Source organism: Saccostrea echinata, unplaced genomic scaffold, assembly GCF_033153115.1.
Source record: "Saccostrea echinata isolate AGI-Se365-2 ecotype Australia unplaced genomic scaffold, CSIRO_AGI_Sech_v1 ptg000002l, whole genome shotgun sequence".
NCBI classification, from domain to species: Eukaryota; Metazoa; Mollusca; class Bivalvia; order Ostreida; family Ostreidae; genus Saccostrea; species Saccostrea echinata.
Window position 1 is genome coordinate 25,281,354 of NW_026889751.1, and position 23,263 is coordinate 25,304,616.

The window sequence follows — 23,263 nt, forward strand, 5'->3', positions numbered from 1 at the left end:
TGCCTCATGCGTAGTAGATATTGAACTCCGACAAGCAAATTATGCTGGCATAATCAAGTGAGGATTTTTCCCTATGTATAGATCCTTTTACAATATTATATGCATTGACATCAGCTGTTCATGACATTGTAAAGTCATAAAACAAGACAGGTTTAAGTCAGGGAATCTCATCAAGATAAATGTATGTAGGCAGAGTGAGCTGGCATTAAAGCACAAAGACGTTCGTTCTCGGACGTCATAAAACTAAACGGCGACTGCGCCGGGTGATCATATAATGTCTCTTTTATTATAGAATAATTTGGTAAATTATCAACTTATCAAGCTAGAATTTTCAACACTTCTTAAACTTTTGTTATTTTATGTTCCTTATAAATTTTGTAAGCACCGACTACATAGTATTAATTTTATTGCATCAGTCCACGACCTTTTTGATAACCCTCGTATCTATTGTGTACTACCTTAAATGGATTTTATCATTATTTCATAGAGTTACTTGCTTTTAAAATTTGAAAAATATGGTGTATTGAAAAAAGATTTGAAGTTATCTATTATGAATAAGTTGCAGAGCGAATGCTACAAATATTTTACGAATATTATTTTTGAAATAAAATTACTAAACTTAGAAATAAGTCATTCTCTTACTTTATTTTGTAAGCAGTTTCATTGAAGCTACAAAAATCACGTATTAGAGAAATTGCTGATTTTGCAACAAATATTGAATTCACTGGAAATAATTACAACTCCGGTGTATTTATGGCATGTTAAAAGCAGACCTATTTTTGTATTTTATGAAGCAGAATTTATTCAAAACTTCCACATTAGAAGAAAACACTTGCTGTGGCCTTCAACTCCACATTTGGATACATCGACGACTCATCACCAATTAACTATAGCTACTTCCATTCATATGTCGACTCGGATATATTCCAGTGAGCTTGAAATAAAAGATAGCACAAAGTCTGACACATCTGTTTCATATTTGGATATTTACCAGAAAAAGAGGTTAATGGTAACCTAATAATAAAGCATTATGATATACGTGATGACTTTAATTTTTCAATTGTCAACTTCCCTTACTTATGCAGCAATGTTCCCTTATCACCTGTATACGGTGTTTATATCTCTCAGTTGATTCGATACGCAAGAGCATGCTCTACGTATGAACAATTTCTAAAACGAGGTAGGTTATTGACAATTAAGTTGATGAAACAAGAATATCAACAGTCGTCATTTCGTAAGTTCTATGGTCGATACAATGACCTTTTCAGCAAATACAATCTATCACTAAGTCGAATACTGACTGACGTTTTTTCATATTAATTGAGGCCACACTGAATTGTCTACGGATTTTCCGTTATTTCCCGATCATGACAAGGAGCACACGGCGGTTGTGACCGGTTAACAGGGGATGCTCACTCCTCCATGTCACCTGATCCCATCTCTGATGTTTTAGAGGTCCTTGTTTGCTCTGCTCCTGGCTTGTATTGTTTGAATGGACTTTTGAGCTTGAATATTGTTCGTTGTATAATAATAGTATAACAAAAATACACTCATATTTTACTTGGATGAATAGGCCATTATCGCTTTTAAAATGTGGGGGCTGAGGCATCATTACGCTGCCTTGTAATGGCATACTTAAAAATGCGAATGGACCCTGGAAACAACTGTCATCTATTTTTGACTAGTCCATACTTAAGGTCTGACGACAGGTTGCTCGAATACCTGTTTTGTATCTCTTCGTAATATACACCAAATTAATTATAAATAAAAAATATTCAATATTTTGCAATTGGATATGGAATTTATTTTACGAGTGGGACAGGATTTTTTCATATTTTTACGAGTGCGAATTTTCTGTTTATTACATTTTCTTTGATTTTCCCTTTGTCCCTGTCTTTTTTTTCACACAGTGCCATTGATTGTGATGTCAAAGTTGAGCGGTAGTGATTTCCATTAGGGTTATATAGTAAATCCTCTGGTATTTTGCACGAATGCCTGGCAAAGTACCTTAATTTTTTGTGAGGAAACTTGTTAAAAGTATCAATACTTCGATGACAAATTCTTGGGAAACTTTATCTATTTTTGAGGAACGTGTCGTCTGACCTTAAGTATAGTTGTTAAAAAAGAGCCTTCTGGTAAGCTTAATAGCCGCCACGAAAAGAAGCACAAGAGAAAAAGAAATATGACAATTGTCACAGCTCATCGTGTTCTTAATTATCATTCAATAATTAATCTTGCACATAGATATAATTATTAAGAAGAGTTTTTTTCTTTTAACCGATGATGATTACCTGAAATATGCATTTGGATAGCTAGCTGATTATTCATACAAACTTTTTTAATTATTCATCGTTAGACACTCTCCTAAAACCATATTCTATGCATATGGAGTCCCATCGTAATGTATGCTTCTGATTTGAAAAATACAGGTGTGAACCCGTGCTCCCCACGCTTTATTCCTACAAAATAGTTCCTAAGTAATCTGTCAAAAATTAACCTCTTATTTATCCATCGAGATGAATAAATAAATAAATGAACTTTCCCTCTGCACTGGAGGGTTAACTGTCACAATCCTGCTATGAAATATGTATGGTATTGTTGTGATACTCATCAATATTCATTTTTCATATCTCTAACAGCTATATTGATTAAAAATTATAACTAAACCTAAGATGTGTTTTCCTTTATTGGTCTATTCATGTATCGCACTGTATCCTTAATTTAAACCATTATGCGATTCTTATCTATCGGCGAGCATTCTTTTGTTAAATACAATACATTCATTAGTATCAAGATAAAATGGGTTTTTACAAATCCATTCACAATTAAAATATATACCTTACCTATAAACACAAAATTACGGTAAGTGATTTGGTTTTGACCATATAATGCCTTTAGATTGAAACACTGTATACAGTCTTTGAACTCTATCTAAAGAGATGCTAAATATTTATACTGTATATATTACTTAGATTTCAGACCTGACATTTTGAAAATACAGTATTTCTTGTTTTGGCATGAATAAAGTTTTTATAAACGATGCCCTCATAAGATCAAACTTTTTCTATACAATGGATTTATATTTTCATCTCTATCAGATAAAAAGCTACGAAATGCGTATCTTAAAATATACATAGACTGTGGACAAGTTGTGTAGAGTGAAAAACAATCAACACTTTCTTCTAAAATATCTCTTATTGGTACATTTCTTGTCAATAAACATAGCAAATTTAAAATAGATATAAGCTCAAATAAAGAAAATATGGGATTTTATGTTATGTGTGGTATCGCCCAACACACGCAGTGTCTAAAGCAACGTAACATTTTATCATTGCTCAAATAAGTTGGATAAGTTCCACTTAGCTCATACCCGTATTCCCCTATATTTCCCCATAAACAGTTGAGAGATCAACCTCACACGTACCTGGGACCTTATGAAGACTTGTGTTAGTAAGTTATGGAAGATTCTCTCACTCTCATTGAACTAAATAGGCAGTGTTGCAACCACTATTGAAATAACGTTCACTATTGAAATAATTATTTCAGTAGTGGTTGAAAGTGCATTTCAAAACCAAACATAGGGTGCAATCACTATTGAAATAACGTTCACTGTGGAACAATGATTTCAATAGAGGTTTTGAATGCATTTCAAAACCTAAACCAGGTTGCAACCACTATTGAAATAATGTTCACTATGAAGTTGTGATACTTATAAACTTCAAGGTACTTTCATGAAATTTGAAATTGCAAAATTTAACAAAATCAAAAACGTACCATTTTCAACACTTTCAACAATTTAACAAAATCAAAAACATCAAAACATACGATTTTTCAACACTTTATACAACCTAGCCACGATAAATTAAAGTCCAGGCTTTTTTACATCGCATAGACAGCTGCCTTTCACTGGTCATTTGCAAAAAAAAAAAAAACATTCTGATTGTATACTTAATTACTCCGAAAGTTATTTTAAAAAATGCTTGAGTGTCTGATTGACAATATCTATGAAGTTTTGAAGATCAAGTCTTCCCTCAATCTGTTTGAATTCCCATGGGTTAAGGAAGCTCTAAACACTAATGAAAAATGCTTTTTGGACTTCGACAAAAATATATCATATAAAGGTTCATTTTCAACATAGGGTGCGTGCCTTATTTCTGCAGAAAAAATGTTCAAAGACAATGAACTATTTGTGAACAGAAATCACTGTTGTTTACTTGCATCGGGAAAATTAATGGAAATAATTTATTCAATTACTTAATCTTGATCTAACATAATATTAAGAATACTTTAATTCATCAGAAATTGTGTCTTTAACGGTAGTTTCCCATTTATTCTATTTTTCTTCTAAGGGCAGATCACTCTAAATCAATAAAACTACCTTACAGAAAGAACTCTGTAGTGTGCAGTGTTTAGAGCTTCCTTAATTGCGCCTCCTTGTTGGCAGACATTTTTGTTTTTTAATGGAACAGAATGTATTCAAAACCGTGGCCTTTAATTCAACATTAGAATTATCAAAATGTTTTATCAATTAACAATATTCATTTTCATTCCTACCTTGATTCGATATCCCCCATTGAATTCGTAATAAAATAGACCACATTATCTGACACATCTGTTTCATATATTTGGATATTTCACTAGTAAAAGACTTAAATGGCAACCTAACAATACAACTTCATGATAAACGCGATGACTTTAGCTTTTCTATCGTCTACTTTCCTTATTTATGTGACAGTTAACCATTATCACCTGTATATGTGGTTTATGCCTCCCGTTTATTCGATACGAAAAGCTTGCTCTACCTACGAACAATTTCTATATCGAGACAAGCTATTGTCAAACAAAATGATGATACAAAGATATCAACAGTTCGATTAAAGTCAACATTTTGCATATTTTACGATCGATAATTGACCTAATGTTAGCAAATACAACCTATCGTTAAGTCGAATGCTGAGTGACATTTTCATACAATTCTTAAGTCATTATTTTCATACTGAATTAGCAGTTTTACTGATCATGACAAAGAGCAAACAGCGGGTGATACCGGTCGATAGGCGATGTTCTCTCCTCCATGGCACCTGTTCCCAACTATGGGGCCTGTTTTGTTGAAGAACTTACGACTAAGACCAAAATTTAATGCTGCTTTTACGTTCTCTATTTCACATTAATTTGAAAAATGGTTTTAAACTTTTAAAAAGAATTTATAAAGATATCTTTATGCTAGCAATTTTAAACAGAATCACTAATTCTACAAAATTTTACATTCAACTTAAGTTTGTGGTCTTAATCGTAAGTTCTTTTGCAAAACGGCCCTGGTGTTCTTAGACGTCCGTATTTGCTCTGCTTCCAGTCTGTATTGTTCAAATGGAACTTGAGTTTGATTACTGTTTCTTATCTTCATATTCTATAAATTTAAAAGAAATACATTTACAAGAAATACAATTACAAGAAATATATTAAGCACTGTCCTGATCAAATTATATGGATGATGCATCTGTGACTGTACGCTACCAGGGATATTTGAGATGCTTTGTTGGCAAATGATGCATCCGATACCCAATTGAACAGCACCAAGATTTGGCGCAATTGCATTTCCAAGTAACATTAAATTTTACCAAAACCATACATGCATTAATGCTGTAAAAGGGATACACACTAAGCAGAATACTTACAAGTATTTAGAGTGATGCTTGTACATATCTATTGAAATTATTCGTCGAGGTAAGCTTTGTAATCTTTAATTTCTTATGTTTAATAAAAGAAGAGAGCTGAGATTATACGAGTTACACATAAGTACAACACAGTTACATGTACCTGTACTATGGGTCTTCATCTATGCAGGACGCATAGTTACACGTACTTCATGTATTGCATGTATTAATCTTAAGAGAAAAACTGTCATAAAAATCAGTGAACAAACATCAGCACACTGCACAAAAATTTAAGAAATTGCGCATAAATTTATACTATCAGTCAATAGTTACATGAAAATAATATTTCAGTGGCCACTTTCACTAGTGAAATGGCAGAGACAGAAAGCGAGCGTTACTCTGACGATGATGGTTTTCCAGAAACAGATGTAACTTTGCTTGTAGATGATAAGAAAATTCACGTTAACAAAGCTGTCCTTTCCCAGCATTCACCAGTGTTCAGCGCCATGTTTTCTGGAAGTTTTAAAGAGAGTACTGAAAGAGAGATAACACTAAAGAACAAAAAGGCTAAGGATGTTATTGAGTTTCTTCGATGTTTTTATCCAAACATGAAACATGCAATCACAGGTAAATTGATCAGTATGTATTTCTTTGAATAAAAATAATGAATATCAATTCATGTTTTTGCCTGATTTAAAAGACGTATTCACCTTGCGATCAGTGACTTGAAGCGGCGATTATGACGCCATAGAGGACACCTAAAATAATTTGATAAAGAAAGGCTGCAAGGGTTGGGTCAACTATGCAAGCGAGCAAAATAATGGTTACACTAGCCTATCAGAGAATGCTTTACTAAACATACTGATAGAAAATTATTAATAGGGCGAGAAAAAACAAGGACGATGGTAAATTTGAACCTACTGTTTTGTTTGTAATTGTTTGTTTGTTTAACGTCCCTTCGAAAAATTTTCACTCATATTGGGACGCTACCACTTCCCGGTGGAGGGCTGCAAATTTAGACCTGTATTCGGCACCTATGGCCTTTAAGCAGTGAGGGATCTTTTTCGTGTCAGCATCTTCTGCTGCACGGGACCTCAGTTTTTACGATCTCATCCGATGGACCAGTCTCCACGTCCCTCAGATGGATTCGAACCGGCGACGTAAGGATCAACTCCTTACTCTGCGACTCTAACGCTCTAATCACTGCGCCACGTGGCGACTGAACTTACTTTAGAATTATTCATATGGGTTAAAGTTTGGTTATTGTGAAAAATTATTGTTTAAGGTAGATTTCAGAAAAGTATTGTGTTCTAGAGATCTTTATATTTTGGTAAAGTAAAAATTCTGCTGAAATTTGCATTTATTCAAGATTAAATAAGAGAACGAATGGACTTATCAGGCCTGTAGCCACGGAGGGTGGGGGTGGGGGTTCTAAGTATATCATTTTGTTATAGTAAATCCTCCTTTAGATGCTGGTTAACCCCCACTTTTTTTCGCTGTAAGGTCGAGCATTGGCAAATTCCAGGATTTGGATTGTTGATTAGGTTCTTTTTATTTTTGCTTGTCAGATTTGTTTTGGGAAGCCCCCCCCCCCCCCCCGCCACACTAAAGGCAAAAAAGAAATGTTTTTGAATAGTTGACTGCTAGTTAAAATAAAACAAACATCAGCCTTCTGGAAGCCTAAATCATGACTGTTTCATTTCATCGATATATGATGATTTTTTTTTTCTTTCAGAAAGCAATGTACTGCAGATACTACCTTTGGCACACGAATACCAGTCTCCTCTTGTTGCTGACTGTGAGAAGTTTATGACAGACATGTGTAAACCAGGAACTGGTCTGACAGTAACGACATTACTGGATTACATCTTAACGGCCGAAAAATATGACTTAAATACGTTACTGGATACTGCAGTAGAATTCTGTGGCCATGTCGATTTTGATCTTCTCAATGGCAGGACGTTTGAAAGAAAAGAGAAACAAAACTTTAAGAAAGGTTTTCTTTGCACAGAGTGGAATTATGATGTGCAGGAGACCAAATATATTTGTTCCAAATTTTTAGAAATGAATCTGAAAACCCAGCATGCAATTTCAGTCCGAAGACTTCAGGTTCTTGAAATGAATAAAAGAAAAATGAAAAATGAAGAGGAGGAAATTGAAGAAGATTATGTTATTAAATTAACATAGCCTACTCAGATGTATACAAGTGGTACATTATGTGATAGAAAGTGAGTAACCAACTTAGATACACTGTGCCATGTACTATTTTTATTTAACAAAACTTCGTTCGTATCTTTTTTGACGTCTTTTAGCATTATTATCCTTTATATCAGTTTTATTTTAACAGTGGACAATGCAAGTGTACTTCAGTGTCGATTAGAAGGGAACGCAATGCGACTTTGATGAAAAAACTCACACAAGTTTAAAACACAGTACAACTTTCAAAGAAAAAAAGTCGCCCCACGTTTTAAAGCAGTGAATCACATTGTTTTCTCAATGATTTCGCAAGACTTTTGTATTATTTAAGATTTGACTTGCATTCCCTAATATGGACTTTCCTTAGACCCGTACGCATGTGGTTTTCAATTTGGAGTGGACATGTTTACTGTAATTTTCATAGACTTCAACTAACAGACCTTTTCTCATTTCCCCCTAATTTTTCTGTAAATAGCTCACTACCTGCATAACTCTAGATTATAATTCTTTGAATTAATTATAAATGATTCTTTGTAATGCCATCCCTGATATATCATATTTAAAATACAATACATGTACTATTTCTTTTCAGTCTTTTACTTTTATCACAACTTTTTGAGACAGACGACAAGCTGAAACACAATCTCATTTAGTGATTATCTTCATGTATGTTATCTACAAACGATTTATTGTACAAGCCCTCGAGATCAAAGAAGAAGAGTTAATCCTTTCTTATGTATATTTTTGATTTCTCTTCAATGAGTTAACATATACAGTTTGTCTACGATGATCAACCATATGCAAAATTTAAATTCAATACATCTCTTGTCCTTGTGATTAATTATACAAACATGTAAAACCTACCTATGTGATATATAAATAGTAAATTTACAAAAGGCATATATTTGTTGCGCAATATAAATGCGACATACAATAGTTTGAGTGGAAGTTGCCACCGAAATCAAAGACTTTTGTCTAATTTGTGAAAAACTTCAACTTTCCCCAAAACGTTGAAAGTGCAAAACGTGAAGACTTCGTACTAGCACGTAAGCAAGCCAGGACGTTCGAGACATTGTGTCTTGGCCGTAACTCAAGGTCATGTCCTATGGTATAGAAAGTGCAAGATTCTTGTCCGACTAACAAATTTTCAATGATGGGCACCCTAGTATAGTTATCCCCTTGTAGCGGTGATTCGTGCATTTTATCTATCTAAATTAATGCTAAAAAATGTCATTGTTTCAAGTTTATGTATATAGCATTGTTATTTATTTCCTCTTTCAATAGGTATGTGTAAAATATCAATGCACATTCAAACAGGGATATGTAAAAAGAAGGGAAATACTTAATGAAATAAAGGAGTTGGGATGCTATCCACATTTCAGACGGTTGGAATTATATTGTACATGAGATCAAAGACTTTTCTTCAAAATTTTCGGAAATAGATATAAAAACCTGTTTAGCGATAGCAATATAAAGACTTTCAGGTTCTTGAGACAAATAAATGTAAGACACGTGATGAACAGAAAACTGAAAAAGATTATGAATAAAATCATCATAACCTAGCCAAATTTGGTATACTATTACAAGTAGTGATCAACAGCACTAGTAACTAAAAACTAACTCAACAATTTAAATAGAATTTTGCAGTTGTATATTGTTTGCGTTTAATTAGATACATGTATAAGGAAATTACACGAAAATCTCTGAGAAAACGTTATTCTGTTTCTTAATCTTTTGTGGGGGGGGAGGGGGGGGGGGAGTTCAGTATGTTATCCGTAGCAATGAGTCTACAATGAATTGACAACTATTCCGTGAACAACTGTGAATTGTAACAATGGTATAAAAGACTATATATGTGAATCAATGAGTAGATTTACTCCACCATACAAATATATATCCTACCATGGTAATGGAATTCATTTATGAAATAAATGCAGCTTATTCTTAAATGTATTTAAAAAAATGTGTATACATATCTTGTTTCATAAATTCAATGAGTGAAAGGGGGGGGGGCAAAAACATGGATTTTTTTAATTTCCTGGGGAAAACATCACAGATAACTCTAAACACTCAGAGATATGCAATATTCTGCATATTTGTGCATATTTACACTGCACGTATGACAGATATTACACAAATCTAAATATACTTCGTCACTAGTGAACGAGTTCTTGCTTGCCTAGTGAAAATAATTTGAAAGGTAAGCGATCGATATTTATGAAAGGGGGAAAATTAACATAGCGTTCTTTGGTCTGAAGAAAATCTTTTCATAAGTGTATGTTCAATTTCTTTTCGACAAGAGCACGTACTTTTATGATAATTCAAAAAAAGCTTCAATACCAATGCATGTGTTAGCATGCCCCCTTAGCTTGTTAACAGATCTATTTTGTATTCATATAAAGCAGAATTTATTCAGAAACTTCTACATGAAAAGACGAAAACACTTGCTGTGACCTTCAACTCGACATTTTGATATATCGAAAACGCATTATCAACTAACAATAGTTACTTCCATTCATATGTCAACTCAATATATCCCAGTAAGCTTGAAATTAAAAAAAACACAGATTCTGTCACATCTCTTTCATATTTGGATATTTTACTAGAAAGAGACTTTAACAACACAGCTTTATATGATAAACGTGATGCCTTCATGTTTTCAATCGCTAACTTTCCTTACTTATTTAGCAATTTTTACATTTGCTGTGTTTTTCTACTAAGCTAACTGTGAAATTGATTTGAAAGTCATTTTTGTGTATACTCACTCGTAGAAATATACACGGTGAAACTCGCGCTAAAGTGACGTCACAATGAGGCTACAGAGACTTAATAAAAATGTAACGATATAGGGCAGCAAGAAATTCAAATATTGAGTATATTATTGGTGCTTTTAAACTTGTAAAATGTAAATATAAGGAATGTTTATAAGTTAAGTGTGAATTATTGGTGTGTAAATCACACAGACTTGCACGTAGCGCGCTTCATGAAATATACCTACGTGACAAGTCTGTGTGATTTACACACCAATAACTCACACAAAACTTAATAACATTCCTTAAATATAGTAATTACCCTTATCACCTACATATGAGGTTTTTGTCTCCCAGTTGATTCGATACGCAAGAGAATGCTCTACGTATGAATAATTTTTTAAACGAGACAAGCTATTGACAAACAGGTTGATGAAAAAGGATATCAACAGTCTCGTTTGAAGTCATCATTTTGCAAGTTTTATGGTCGACACAATGACCTGGTCAACATTAAGCCAAATGCTGACTGACATTTTCAATACTAATTGTGAGCCAATATTTACACATTGAGATGTCTACGGATTTTTCCTTTTTCCCGATCATGACATGGAGCACACGGAGGGTGTTACCGGTAGGCAGGGGATGCTCACTCCTCCATGGCACCTGAACCCACCTCTGATGTTTTTGGAGGTCCGTGTTTGCTCTGCTCCCGATTTTTGTTGTCTAAATGGACTTTGAACTTAGATACTGTTCGTTATCTTCATATTTCATTCCATATGTAACTTAAAGATATTAGAAATTGGAATAAATTGTCCATTTGGTGAGTTATTTGGTGAATGTGTATCGGAAGTGCATTGAAAAATAAAACACATGCATTTGTTATAGAGAAGCACATTCGGATATTTATTCTAAACATAAAGGCTTTGTCTCCTCAATAAATGTGTCATTACCTTGAATAAATAATGTCAAATAAAAATTCAGAATTTTCTAATTTTGAATTTCGATCAGTTTTTACAGGTATATCTGCAACTTTCCTGCTTGCGACGTTTGTATTGATCATATACCGGTTCAAGGAAGCCTAAACTCGAGAGCCCTGAGTCCGATTCTCTTTCGCTGCGCCTCGTTAAACTGAATTAAGTTGACTGACGTTTTTCATACAAAGTTTAAGTCATCACGTACACACTGAATTATCTACGGATATTTCCGTTTGTACAATAATAACGAGGACCACATGTTGGGTGTGACCGGTCGACAAGGGACACTTACTCCTCAATGGCACCTGATTTTATATCTGATGCTTTTAAGAGGTTCGTGTTCGCTCTGCTCCAGTTTTTATTGTTTCAATGAATTTTTGAGGTTGATGTCTGTTCGTTATCTCCATATTTCACCTTAGAAGTAAACATAGATGGTAATTGTTTCCTCGTCAAGCTCCCAGCATTAGAAGTGATGGTCACAGGTCTTTTGGGTGAGGTTTGAAAAACCAAGGTCCCATGTCACGGTAGGCCTGCATAGGCACGATAAAAAAAATCATCTCACAGTGCTCAATGACCCTGAGTGCCAAGTATAGGTCTAATTTTTACCAATATATGTGACGTCTCTATATGAGCAAAAAATTCTCGAATATGACATAAAACAAATCATCAATCAGTTACTAGTAATCAAGATCTTTCGCATTTGTTCAAAGATTCGTTGCTAATTTTCCGTCCATGTTGAGCAGTTTCAAATTGCAAACCACGTCTCCAATAGTAAAACTAACCGATGATCAATTTTTAAAAGAAATGTGTATGGTAGGCTTTAAAATAGATCAGTAGTAAGTGAGTGATCGATCATTCCTAAAATCCACTATCGAGGAAGCCAACCCAACAGTAAGTAATAAAAATTGTTTTCCTACATTTATACTGCTTTACTTGTACATGAATTTTGGAAGAAATTTATTATAAAAGAACGTAAACTTTGTTGATTCAATAACACGACATGTTGAATCATGTAAATTTTGATGAAGTGTGTCTTTTTATTCCTGTATTACATATCTCGAAGATAACGAATCAACAGTGGGTTTTTGTCTAAATCAAATGTTAATCTGATTTAAGTCCACCTACCTGGTAAGCTATTTCAAGTTCTTAATGAGCAAAGCCTTTCAAAAAACTTTATTAGCTTTAGCATATTGGAAGTCTGAAAACCCTCAGGTAACACATCCTTAACTGTAAAAATAGTAAAATTATTTTAAGAAGAATGGTATGCTTTAATTATACATTTAAGTAATCATAGCATGTAGTTTTCTTATTCAATATCAGTTTAATGTAGTGAAAGTTTATCCAACACAACTACTTGAATAGGTTCTGTATCCAACTTGAAAAACGTCTGATAACTCGATCGTAATGAATTACCAGTTTTTACAGTATCTGCATGACATGGTTTTCAGTTCTATCCCAATGTCGCGAATTTTCGTAATTGATAATGTTGCAGTACTATTAAAATGATACTCTTTTTTTATCGAGGGTGACTTAAATTAATCGTAAACGTAAAATTGGCTAAAATCATCTTCGCTAGTCAAGTGTCCGATTCGTATCCCCTAGTCTCCATCATCCAGTAAATGACAAATATGGAAATACCTGACAGTACCAACCTAGTCAAACTTTTATTTTTTTCACAATTTTCTATACGGAATTTTCAAGCACAACTTAGCTGCATTCTTTAAAACTTTGTAAAAGACTCTGTACATTAAAATTTTCTCAATTTTTCTTTCAAGCACATGAACTTGTATAATGTGGTATAAATGGTAATCTTTGTACCTTTTTACGTAATAAATGGATTTTTGTATGGCCTATATGAGATAATAAACGAACATTTAAATACCCACAAGCATGGCATATATGGTCTCCTTTAAAGTTCCTGTCGATCTCTTTTTCTTTGCCCTTTAAGTGGTTTACAACTTCATCTTCTTCAAACACTTTTGAAGTAAACTACATGTACATGAAATATTTTTACTGGGAAAAGATCGAAAATGACTTTGTCATGGAGCTGTAGATTATGATTCAAGATTTTGTCTTCACCCTAACAAAATTTAATCACGATAAAGCAATTCTTCGATTTCTTGTGCAGTTTAAATGTATAAAAAGTGGAGCCTGTCTCTTCCAAAGAAATTATGAATCCAACCCAGACCATTGAGCATTGCATCTATTGTAACAGGAATTTACACTACCATGACATCCATTCGCTGAGAGAAAAGATATCATTCGTTTGTTTGTTTAACGTCCCTTTCGAGAATTTTTCATTCATATCGAGACGCCACCACTTGCCGATGGAGGGCTGCAATTCTAGACCTATAATCGGCACTAAGGGCCATTGAGCAGTGAGGGAACTTTTTCGTGCCAGCACCCACTGCGACAAGCAACCTCGGCTTACATTGTATACGGTCTCATCCGAGGGACCGACCTCCACGTCCCGCAGTGGGATTTGAACCGGCGACTTAAGGATCAACTCCTTACTCGATCCGCCACTCTAGAGCAAACGCTCGAACCACTGCCCCACGCGGGCGACTATATCATTCGTCTATGTGAGCTACGATGTAGGTAGTCTGCCATGTTAATTCGGAGCTCTTGACTTGTTTATATTACATCTATAAATGTGAAAAGGAAGACTTTTGTGGGTTCTTTGAAGGATTTGAAAACAATTACTAGAACATATACGAGGGGTGTTCAATATTGTTTGTCCAAAAGATATTACAGCTACAAAATCAGAATGGAAATTCATTTTTTTATTGCATTCCTTTAAAGTGATCTCCCTTTGATTTAATACAGAGATCAACTGAAGTCGTTTAATCCAGTCAAAAAACACTTTCTATAAGTTTTCTGTGGTATACTCCTTAAATACTGAAAAATAGCTGAGCTCAGCGCTGACCTCGATTGAAAACGCCTTCCAGATAGAGCTTCCTTTAGTTTTGGAAATAAGAAAAAGTCACAAGGAGAAAGATCAGGTAAATATGCAGGATGTGGAGGTTCGAGAACTTTGTGACGCTGTAGATAGTCCTGTTTCACTTTTGCTTTATGGGCAGGAGCATTGTCATGCAGAAGTTTAATGCCTCTCAAACCGGTATTTGGTCGTCTTTTTTTGTAAAATTTATAAAGTCTCGAAAGTATACACGAAGAATACATATTTCCAGTGACACTTTTGCCCTGTGGGACTGCATATTGAACTACTAATCCATTAGAGTTAAAAAATTGCGTTTAGAGCTTTCTCGGAAGTTTGAGTTCTTTTTGCAATTGTTGGCCTCTTCATATTCTTTGCAATCCAGACATGATTTTTTACTTTCCTTTCTGGCTGGAAAAAGTGGACCAACGTTTCATCACGAGCAAGAATATACCTTCTAATTTCAAGTGACTCCAGACTTCGTGTTTTACCCATACTTGATGTCCAGTGTATTCGGGTAGGTCATTTGCTATAGTAAGTGTTTGTTTCAGAGTGCACGGACTTGTTCCAAATTTTGATACAATGTCAATAAATGATATATTCATTCAGGGATGACCAAATCCCGAATCGACTGTCCTAATTTATATTGAAAACTATAAGGGACAAAAAATATTGAACGCCCCTCGTATATAAAGCGGCTTAACAGAGACTTTTATTGTCATTTTACGATAAGAAAAAATATTTTCTTCTTTTAGATATACAGCAATATATAATATGGCAGAACGAAAAAGCTTGGGCAACTTTGAATTTCCAGAAACAGATGTAACCTTACTTGTAGAAGATCAGAAAATCCACGTTAACAAAGCTGTCCTCTCTCAGCATTCGCCAGTATTTAATACCATGTTTTCTGGTAGTTTTAAGGAAAGCAAGGCAAGGGAAATAACTCTTTCCAACAAAAAGGCTAAAGATGTAATTGAGTTTCTCAGATGTTTTTATCCAAACATGGAGTATGCAATAACAGGTAAAAACTATTGCATTATGAATATACATTTTTTGTGTGGGTGGGTGTAGGGTGTGTGTTGTTTTTAATAGTTCTATGACATTCGATAAAGCGACATCCTTTATACTTAAAAAATATTTCAATTTCATAAAAAATGTCCTTTATTGTTCCACTTATAAACCATTTCTTGTCATGTTTCTTAATTGAATTTGAACCCAGGTCTATTGAATATTGACCAAATTTGTCATTATTATCACATGATTAAATATGGATATATTCAAGATCAAAGAGGTGCACTGCAAGGTAAATAAAGGTACACAAGTATATCAAGTGATAGTTGTTAAAAGGTAAAAGGTACATCACAATGTGACTATGACTGTTTTAACTCATTTTATCTGAATGCTCAAGTGAGCTTTTCTGATCAAAATTTGTCCGTCGTCGTCGTTGTCGTTAACCTTTTACAATTTAATCTTCTTCTCCAGAACCACTGTGACATTTTTAACCAAACTTAGCACAGAGTAATCTAGGGTAAAGGGAATTCAAGTTTAGTTTAGTCAAATAAAGGGCCACATCCTTTTCTAAGTGGAGATAATTTTTAAAAAGTAGAAATTGGGTGGGGTCATTCAAAAATCTTCTCAGGAATTACTGGGCCAGAAAAGATGAATATTTTGTGAACGCTTACTTATTTAGTGCAGATTCATTTTTTTTTTTCAAATCATGGCGTTTAGGGGTAGTGTGTTGCAAATGGCGATCAAAGTTTTACATAGGTATATATAGTAAAAATCTTTAAAATCTTCTTCTCAAGAAAAGGAAAGCCATGATTAATCTAATTTATATGGAATCATCCTCAGGTTGTGTAGATTTAAAGTTGATTCAAATCATCTGGCCCGGGGATAAGGTTTGACCACTATAGGCGATCAAGGTTTTACATAGGTATAAATTTGTAAAATTTCTAAAAATCTTCATCTCAAGCATAGTAAAACCATGATATATCATATTTATATGGAAGCATTCTCAGGTTGTGTAGGTTCAAGTTCAATTTCTTCAAATCATGATTTTATAGAATACATAGATTTTTTAAAATCGATGATGAAGAACAACAAAGCCATGATCAATTATATTTATATCGAAGCATCCACAGGTAGTGTATGTACAGGTTTGTTCAAATCATGATCCCCGGGGGAAGGGGGTGCCTTAATGAGCAATCGAAGTTTTACATAGAAATACACAGGAACAAAATCTGTAAAAATCTTCATCTGTAAACAGCAAAGCCATGATCAGTCATATTTATATGAAAGCATCCACATGTAGTGTATATTTAAATTTGTTCAAATCACAACCCCTGTGGGTAGGGTGTGTCCACAATGGACGATCAAAGTTTTACATAGAAATACAGAGAAAAATCTTTAAAACTCTTTTCTGCAGGAATAGCAAAGTCATGATTAGTCATATTTATAAAAACAGATAGTGTAGATTCACGTTTGTCCTCCGGGAATAAGCTAGGACTATATTGGGTGATCAAATTTTACATGAGAATATATAGGAACAAAATCTGCTGATAAACAAGAGCCATAGTTACTCAGGTAGTGTTGTGGCCCATGAGCCTCTTGTATTTGATTATTTTAACAATTTACTAGTATTTAAAAAAAATAACGATGGCATATTATATTTTTTCAGGGCACAATGTACTACAAGTACTTCCTTTGGCACACGAATACCAGTCTCCTCTTGTTGCTGATTGTGAGGAGTTTATGATAAGCCAATGTGATCCGGGAACAGACATAACGGTTGACATACTATTGGATTACATCCTAGCAGCCGAAAAATATGACCTTACAACGTTACTTGACACCGCAGTGAAATTTTGTTCCCGTGTAGATTTTGATCATCTGCAAGGAAAGACGATTGAAAGAAAATATAGGGGGTCTTCCAAGTGGGTCTATGATGTGCAGGAGACGGAACACATTTCTTCAAAATTTTCAAAAATAAATATTAAAACCCAGCTTGCGATTTCAGTCAAAAGACTTCAAGTTCTTGAAATGAATAAAAGAAAATCGAAAAAAAATGAAGAAACTGAAGAAGATTATGTTTTAATGTTATCATAACTTACTCAAATGTATAATACGTATTGTAATACTAGTAAATGTACCCGCTTGGAAATACATAACGTAAGGCTATTTCTAATAATTACTTTCATATGTGCATGTCTATCTGTACATTAGCATTATATTAAATTATATGAATGACCTCTTTGGCAAATAATAGGAGGGCCTTGCGCCTTTCGCTGAAAGATCACCGCCCATTTTTAAGCAGTCAACAACATTGTTTACCTTTAACTAGAAAAAAAAATTGGGAAAAAAAATGAGCTGTAATGCTTGTTGTTTATGATTATAAGAGATTTTCTTGTGTGGATTTTACATTAAACAGTGTATCCTTACTGTGGACTCTTCTTGTACTTCTATCCTGGTTTTAAAATTGATGTCCCTGTTTGCTCTTCTCCCATTGTTCCAATGAACTTTTGAGCTTGATTACTACTCGTTATCTTCATATATTTATTTCACTGAAGTACCCTCAAAGAAAGATAAGAATAACATGCAAATCTTTCTCTCCAAAGAAAAGCCACATAATTAAATGTAAGCCCTATACCGAAAAATGTAAAAATCCATGACCCTTTGAGCCATTTTCCAGCCCCAGATTAAGGCTATGTTGGACATAAATTGAAGGTACACATCTTTTTAAAAAATTTCATTACTTATGAAGCTGGCAAAATCTCTACACATCTATAATGACCAGCTAGCAATCCCTAAGGATCAGACCGGGATATATGGACATCAAGCTTGGGGTAATGCTATATGAAACGGTAAAAAAAAGAGAGATACATCAAGATATATTTTTATCCATGAAATAACTTTCCAAAGATATATCTTTATGTTAGAGATATCTCTTGATTAGAAATATATCCTTGATTAGCTGAAGTTATTACAAATAGAAACTTTTTTTTTCAATTTCATGTTCGAAACCAAAAGTGTCATCATTACACTGAGACCACAACCGTATCACGAAAAGATATAAAACAAGTGTCAGCTGCATGACTATTTTTTTCCTTTGTCATATTCTAATTAAAAGTTTGTTTGTTTGTTTGTTTTTTATTGAAATAGACGTCATTATTACTTTGTAATTTGTATTTTATTTTGTATAAACTTCGATTACTACACAAATAATTTTCCATACTTTTTTGTCAACCTTTAATTTCAAAGATAATTCAATGGAGTTTAAATATTTCTTTAAAAATAATTTTAGTTTGAAGAACACCAATTAAGACCACCCATTCTCTAACAAATTGTGATTTCTAGTTCAAGTTCATTTATTCACTCAAAACCATGTATGTATAATTATATATTTTACATGAGGACAATGAAAAATATTTACAGCATATAAATTCAGGTCAGAGGTACAAGTATATGATATACATATTCAGAAAATGAAAGTGAAAGAGGACAAAATAAAAGAAGAAAAAAAAGATAAATACATATAATAGATATAATAATGGTATAAATGAGGAAAAATCATGGAGGACAGACTAAATCATATATTTTTAATATAAAAGTACAGAGTTTTTTCAGTGTCTTAGCATCTTGTTTTGTCAAATCTACAAATGTGCTCTAACATGTATGTCTTTTGCAATAAAGAATTAAATTGATACATTATAAACTGATAATTGCCACCTGGTGAACTGAGTCTCAACCTGTAGGATTATGTAACAATATCCAAATAAAGAAGTGCTCATAAACAATTCCCTTTTTCCTGGCTTTCTCCATACTGATTCGATACGCAAGAGCATGCTCTTTGAACGAACAATTTCTAAATCAAGGCAAGCTATAATTGACAAACAAAATGATGAAGCAAGAATATCAACAGACTCGTTTTTAACAGTCATCATTTCGCAAGTTCTATGGTCGATACAATGACTTTGCCAGCAAATACAATCTTTCATTAAGACGAATATGCTGACTGACGTTTTTCATAAAGATTGTTAGGACATTATTTACACACTGAATTGTCTACAGATTTTTCCGTTTTCTCGATCAGGACAAGGAGCACAGGGTGGTTGTGACCGTTCGACAGAGGACGCTTACTCCTCCATGGCACCTGATCCCAATTCTGTTGTTTTAAGAGGATCCATGTTGTTCTACTCCCGGTTCGAATTGTTTCAATGGACTTTTGAGCTTGAACATGGTTCGATATCTCAGCATTTCATTCTTATAAGACATTAACCAAGCTGGTCTAGCTAGAGCTGACCATGACAAATTCACTGCACCAATAATATGTTTTAATATGTAAATATGTTTCTTTTTTTTATAAGCATAACTAGATCAAAAAATCTATGTCTGATCAATTCAGAAAGTTTGCAGTAGGAGTGAAGTGTCTCTAAAAGTGCATATTGTGGATGATCTTATTTATAATAGTAAAAAATAATTTTTTCTTATGATCATGAATAAACAAGAAAAAAAAATATTTAAGTTATTTACAGTTTTATAAATACTAGCACTGATAAATTTGAAGCAAGATTCAATGGAGTGGGGTGGTTTAAGAAAATAGTTCCATGAATTTTGTATTTCTATATTTGAAAACCCCAAAATTATAGTAATGGTTTTCTTTGTTTGTTTATTTAACGTCCTTTTAAAATTTAAGAATTTTTCACTAAAATTTAGACGCCACCACTTGCCGGTGGAGGGCTGCTAATTTAGACCTGTACTCGACACACGGGACCTCTGTGTATACGGTCTCATTCGAATATTTGGTCCGCCTCGTTTAAAGGTCCGGGTGGACCTAATACGATAACATATGAAGTCCGGCCTGCCTCTATTAAAAAAAACTGTGCCCTCAGTTTATTATACGCAAATTTTCCTCCTTTATTAATTCGAGATTAATTTGTTTAATTAATCTGTTTAAATTAAAGGTATAGTCGTTATAACGTTATAACAGTGTCTCTCCCAGGAGAATGTAGTTCCTAGGACGTATATACACTGTACAAACGGGATATGCAACTCTGACTCGTAAGTCTTGCAATACATGTACTAGCAAGTTGCAGATTTTGTGTGTCAATTTTAATTAAATATATTTCTAATGCTATCAAATATTTCAGAACAATCTATCAAAAAATTATTCAATATTTGATGATAGCACTGGAAATGCTCCTTATCTTAGTACATCGTCCCTGGTTGTACACGAAACAAAAGAAACTGCTACAAAAGATCTGTTGATCGACTTATTTTTCGGGCAAAAATACAACTTGTGTCTTTTATAGTAGTATTAAATTATCATTACAAAATTATGGAAAAATACATATGTATAATACATGGCCGTTGGAACCGGGCCGCCGCCCCCCCCCCCCCCCCCCCCAAATAATTTGGCCGATATATAGAGTACTATAGATAACATAGATACTATATGCTTGTGCCTCCTCAATAAAAACGTCTGATGATCTTTTTTGGAGGGAGGGGGGGGCTTGTCAAGGAATTTTTGGTAGTTGATAGTGCCCCCCTCAACTGAAAATGTATGGTTGTGCCCCCTAAACTGAAATTGCTTCCTACGGGCCTGTAATATGCATACCTTCTGCGGCAGATTGTTCAGGATGTTGTGTTCGTTTAAAGTCCAACAATGATCATTTCATTACAGTCTCTTTCCTAACAATGTTCGGCTTCCACTTCCCAAAAAGAATTTTCATATCTTTCGAAAAATATATATACATAACAATAATTATGCATAATTCTTACGATTAATACTGTGGCTATCTATATAAAATAATTGGAGACGGACTTGTTTTACGGTGTACTTTACCTAATACCCCGAACACAAATATGAGAAGTATAAAAATTAAAACACTACAACAGAACGGGAGAGTCCAAAAAGCGGATGATAGCAGAAACAATAAGTAACAAAATTTTTCATTTACCATTACTTTAAAATTGAGGAAATCAGATGCCCTTGCTTATGGATTTGTAATTCTTTATGATATTGATTTATAATGCAATTTCTCTCTTCTTGAATTTTTTTACCAACATAATTCTCAGTTTGATTTACAATTTTGATTCAGATTGTTGTATTCTTACATTTCAGGGACCCCCTCCAAAAAAAAAGGGGGGGGGGCAAGGAAGAGTCAAAAGGAAAAAAATATAAAAATTATGTAGTTAAATAATTATCTATGTTCATTAGCGCCCCTTTTATGTGATCTTTTAATATTTTTTTTAATGTAAGATTTCAATGGTAGGATATTTTACTTAATGAGAGTTACTTTAATTATATTACAGATGTACCACAGAAGAGTAAAGTATCTTCCCCACCTGATGATGGAACAGAAGCGACAATTTTTTAGAGTCTTATCGCTCTTGGTATAATTGTTTTATTCAAATGCAGAAATTAGTTATGAAGACATTTTGTATAAAAACTACTAAATATGATTAACATGCATGATTTTGCTTTGATTCCAATGTAGGTCAGGATGAAGAGAATCTTAAAAGCCAACTTTAAAGTTGGAATTACCAACTTTTAAGAAATATTACTGGCACTGATACGCTTCCGCAGATAATAGCTACACGTGTTTAAAAACCCATAATTTATAGTGAAGCAGATATCGTTTAACTTTTGATATTTTTCGAGGAGTTGTACCTGTCATTCTAATATGTTACTATATTACTGTATTAGTGTGTCTTACTGCATCGTCGCAAACCACGGCCGAAATGTAAGATCCTCTCCCATAGGAGAGAGCTATGAGCGGACCCGTCTACAAAAGTGTACCCTGGCCACGGGTGAGTATTTTGAAGAGCAGTAAAAGAATAAAAAATAAATAAATGGGGGTGAAAACAGCCAAGTGTCATTATTTTTGGAACATCCCTCGTACGAAGCAGAATTTATTCAAAAATTTCTAAATGAAAAGAAGTCTTTTGCTATTGCCTACAATTTGACATTTAGAAATATAGACGTTATATCAATTAACAATATTCCTTTTCATTCTAGACCTACGTTGATTCGATATATCCCAGTGAACTCAAAATATAGACATCAGAGAGTCTGACACATCTTTTTCATATTAAGACATTTAACAACAAAAAGACATTAATGGCAAACTAACAAAAATAAAACTTAATGATAAACGTGATGGCTTTAACTTTTCTTCAACTGCCCTTATTTATGTAGCAACATACAATTGTCACCTGTAGATACGGTTTAATCAGTTGATTAGATTCGCAGGATCATGTTCTATGAATGATCATTTTCTAAAATAAAAAAAAAGCAAGCTATATTGACAAATAAGTTAATGATACAAGGATATCAAGAATCTTATTTAAAGTCAACATTTCACAAATTCTAGCGTCGATGCAATGACCTTGTTTGCATCTGCTATGATTGTTAAGATGAATGTTGACTGACATCTTTCATGAAAATTGTTATGCCATTATTTTCACAATGAATTGTCTGCAGGTTTTTCTGTAATCTTGATAATGACAAAGAGCAGAAGATGGGTGTGACAGGTCAACAGGGGATGCTCACCCCTCTATGGTACCTGATCCCACCCCTGTTTTCAGACAGCCATGTTTGCTCTGTTCACAATTTGTATTGTTTGATTGGACTTGAGAATGATTATTGTTTGTTACATTCACATCTCATTCAACATTTAAAAAAAAAAAATACAAATTTATTTTACTATTCAGACGATTCTATTTCTATTTTAAATCTTTACCAGTAATAAAAAA

The 23,263-nt window shown here is 33.7% G+C and overlaps 3 protein-coding genes across 4 annotated transcripts in view; all 3 read left to right on the forward strand.

Moving 5' to 3' along the window:
* LOC133175534 (large ribosomal subunit protein eL36-like) overlaps positions 1 to 23,263 on the forward strand; it is a 415,093-nt gene that overhangs the window by 242,225 nt on the left and 149,605 nt on the right. The window lies entirely within an intron of this gene.
* On the forward strand, positions 6,026 to 7,841 carry LOC133178188 (kelch-like protein 21). The gene is made up of 2 exons (XM_061312937.1): positions 6,026 to 6,281; positions 7,390 to 7,841. Exons 1-2 carry the CDS (start codon positions 6,026 to 6,028, stop codon positions 7,839 to 7,841), a joined length of 708 nt encoding a protein of 235 aa, XP_061168921.1.
* Positions 15,271 to 17,661, forward strand: LOC133175512 (uncharacterized). Its single transcript, XM_061310634.1, has 2 exons — positions 15,271 to 15,530; positions 17,187 to 17,661. The coding sequence occupies exons 1-2, from the start codon at positions 15,284 to 15,286 to the stop codon at positions 17,612 to 17,614; spliced, it is 675 nt and encodes a 224-aa protein (XP_061166618.1). The 5' UTR covers positions 15,271 to 15,283; the 3' UTR covers positions 17,615 to 17,661.

Coding starts and splice junctions, on each gene's coding strand:
- LOC133175512 (XM_061310634.1), top strand. CDS start 15,284: ATGGCAGAACGAAAAAGCTTGGGCAACTTTGAATTTCCAGAAACAGAT. Junction 15,531..17,186: donor CATGGAGTATGCAATAACAG/GTAAAAACTATT, acceptor ATATTTTTTCAG/GGCACAATGTACTACAAGTA.
- LOC133178188 (XM_061312937.1), top strand. CDS start 6,026: ATGGCAGAGACAGAAAGCGAGCGTTACTCTGACGATGATGGTTTTCCA. Junction 6,282..7,389: donor CATGAAACATGCAATCACAG/GTAAATTGATCA, acceptor TTTTTCTTTCAG/AAAGCAATGTACTGCAGATA.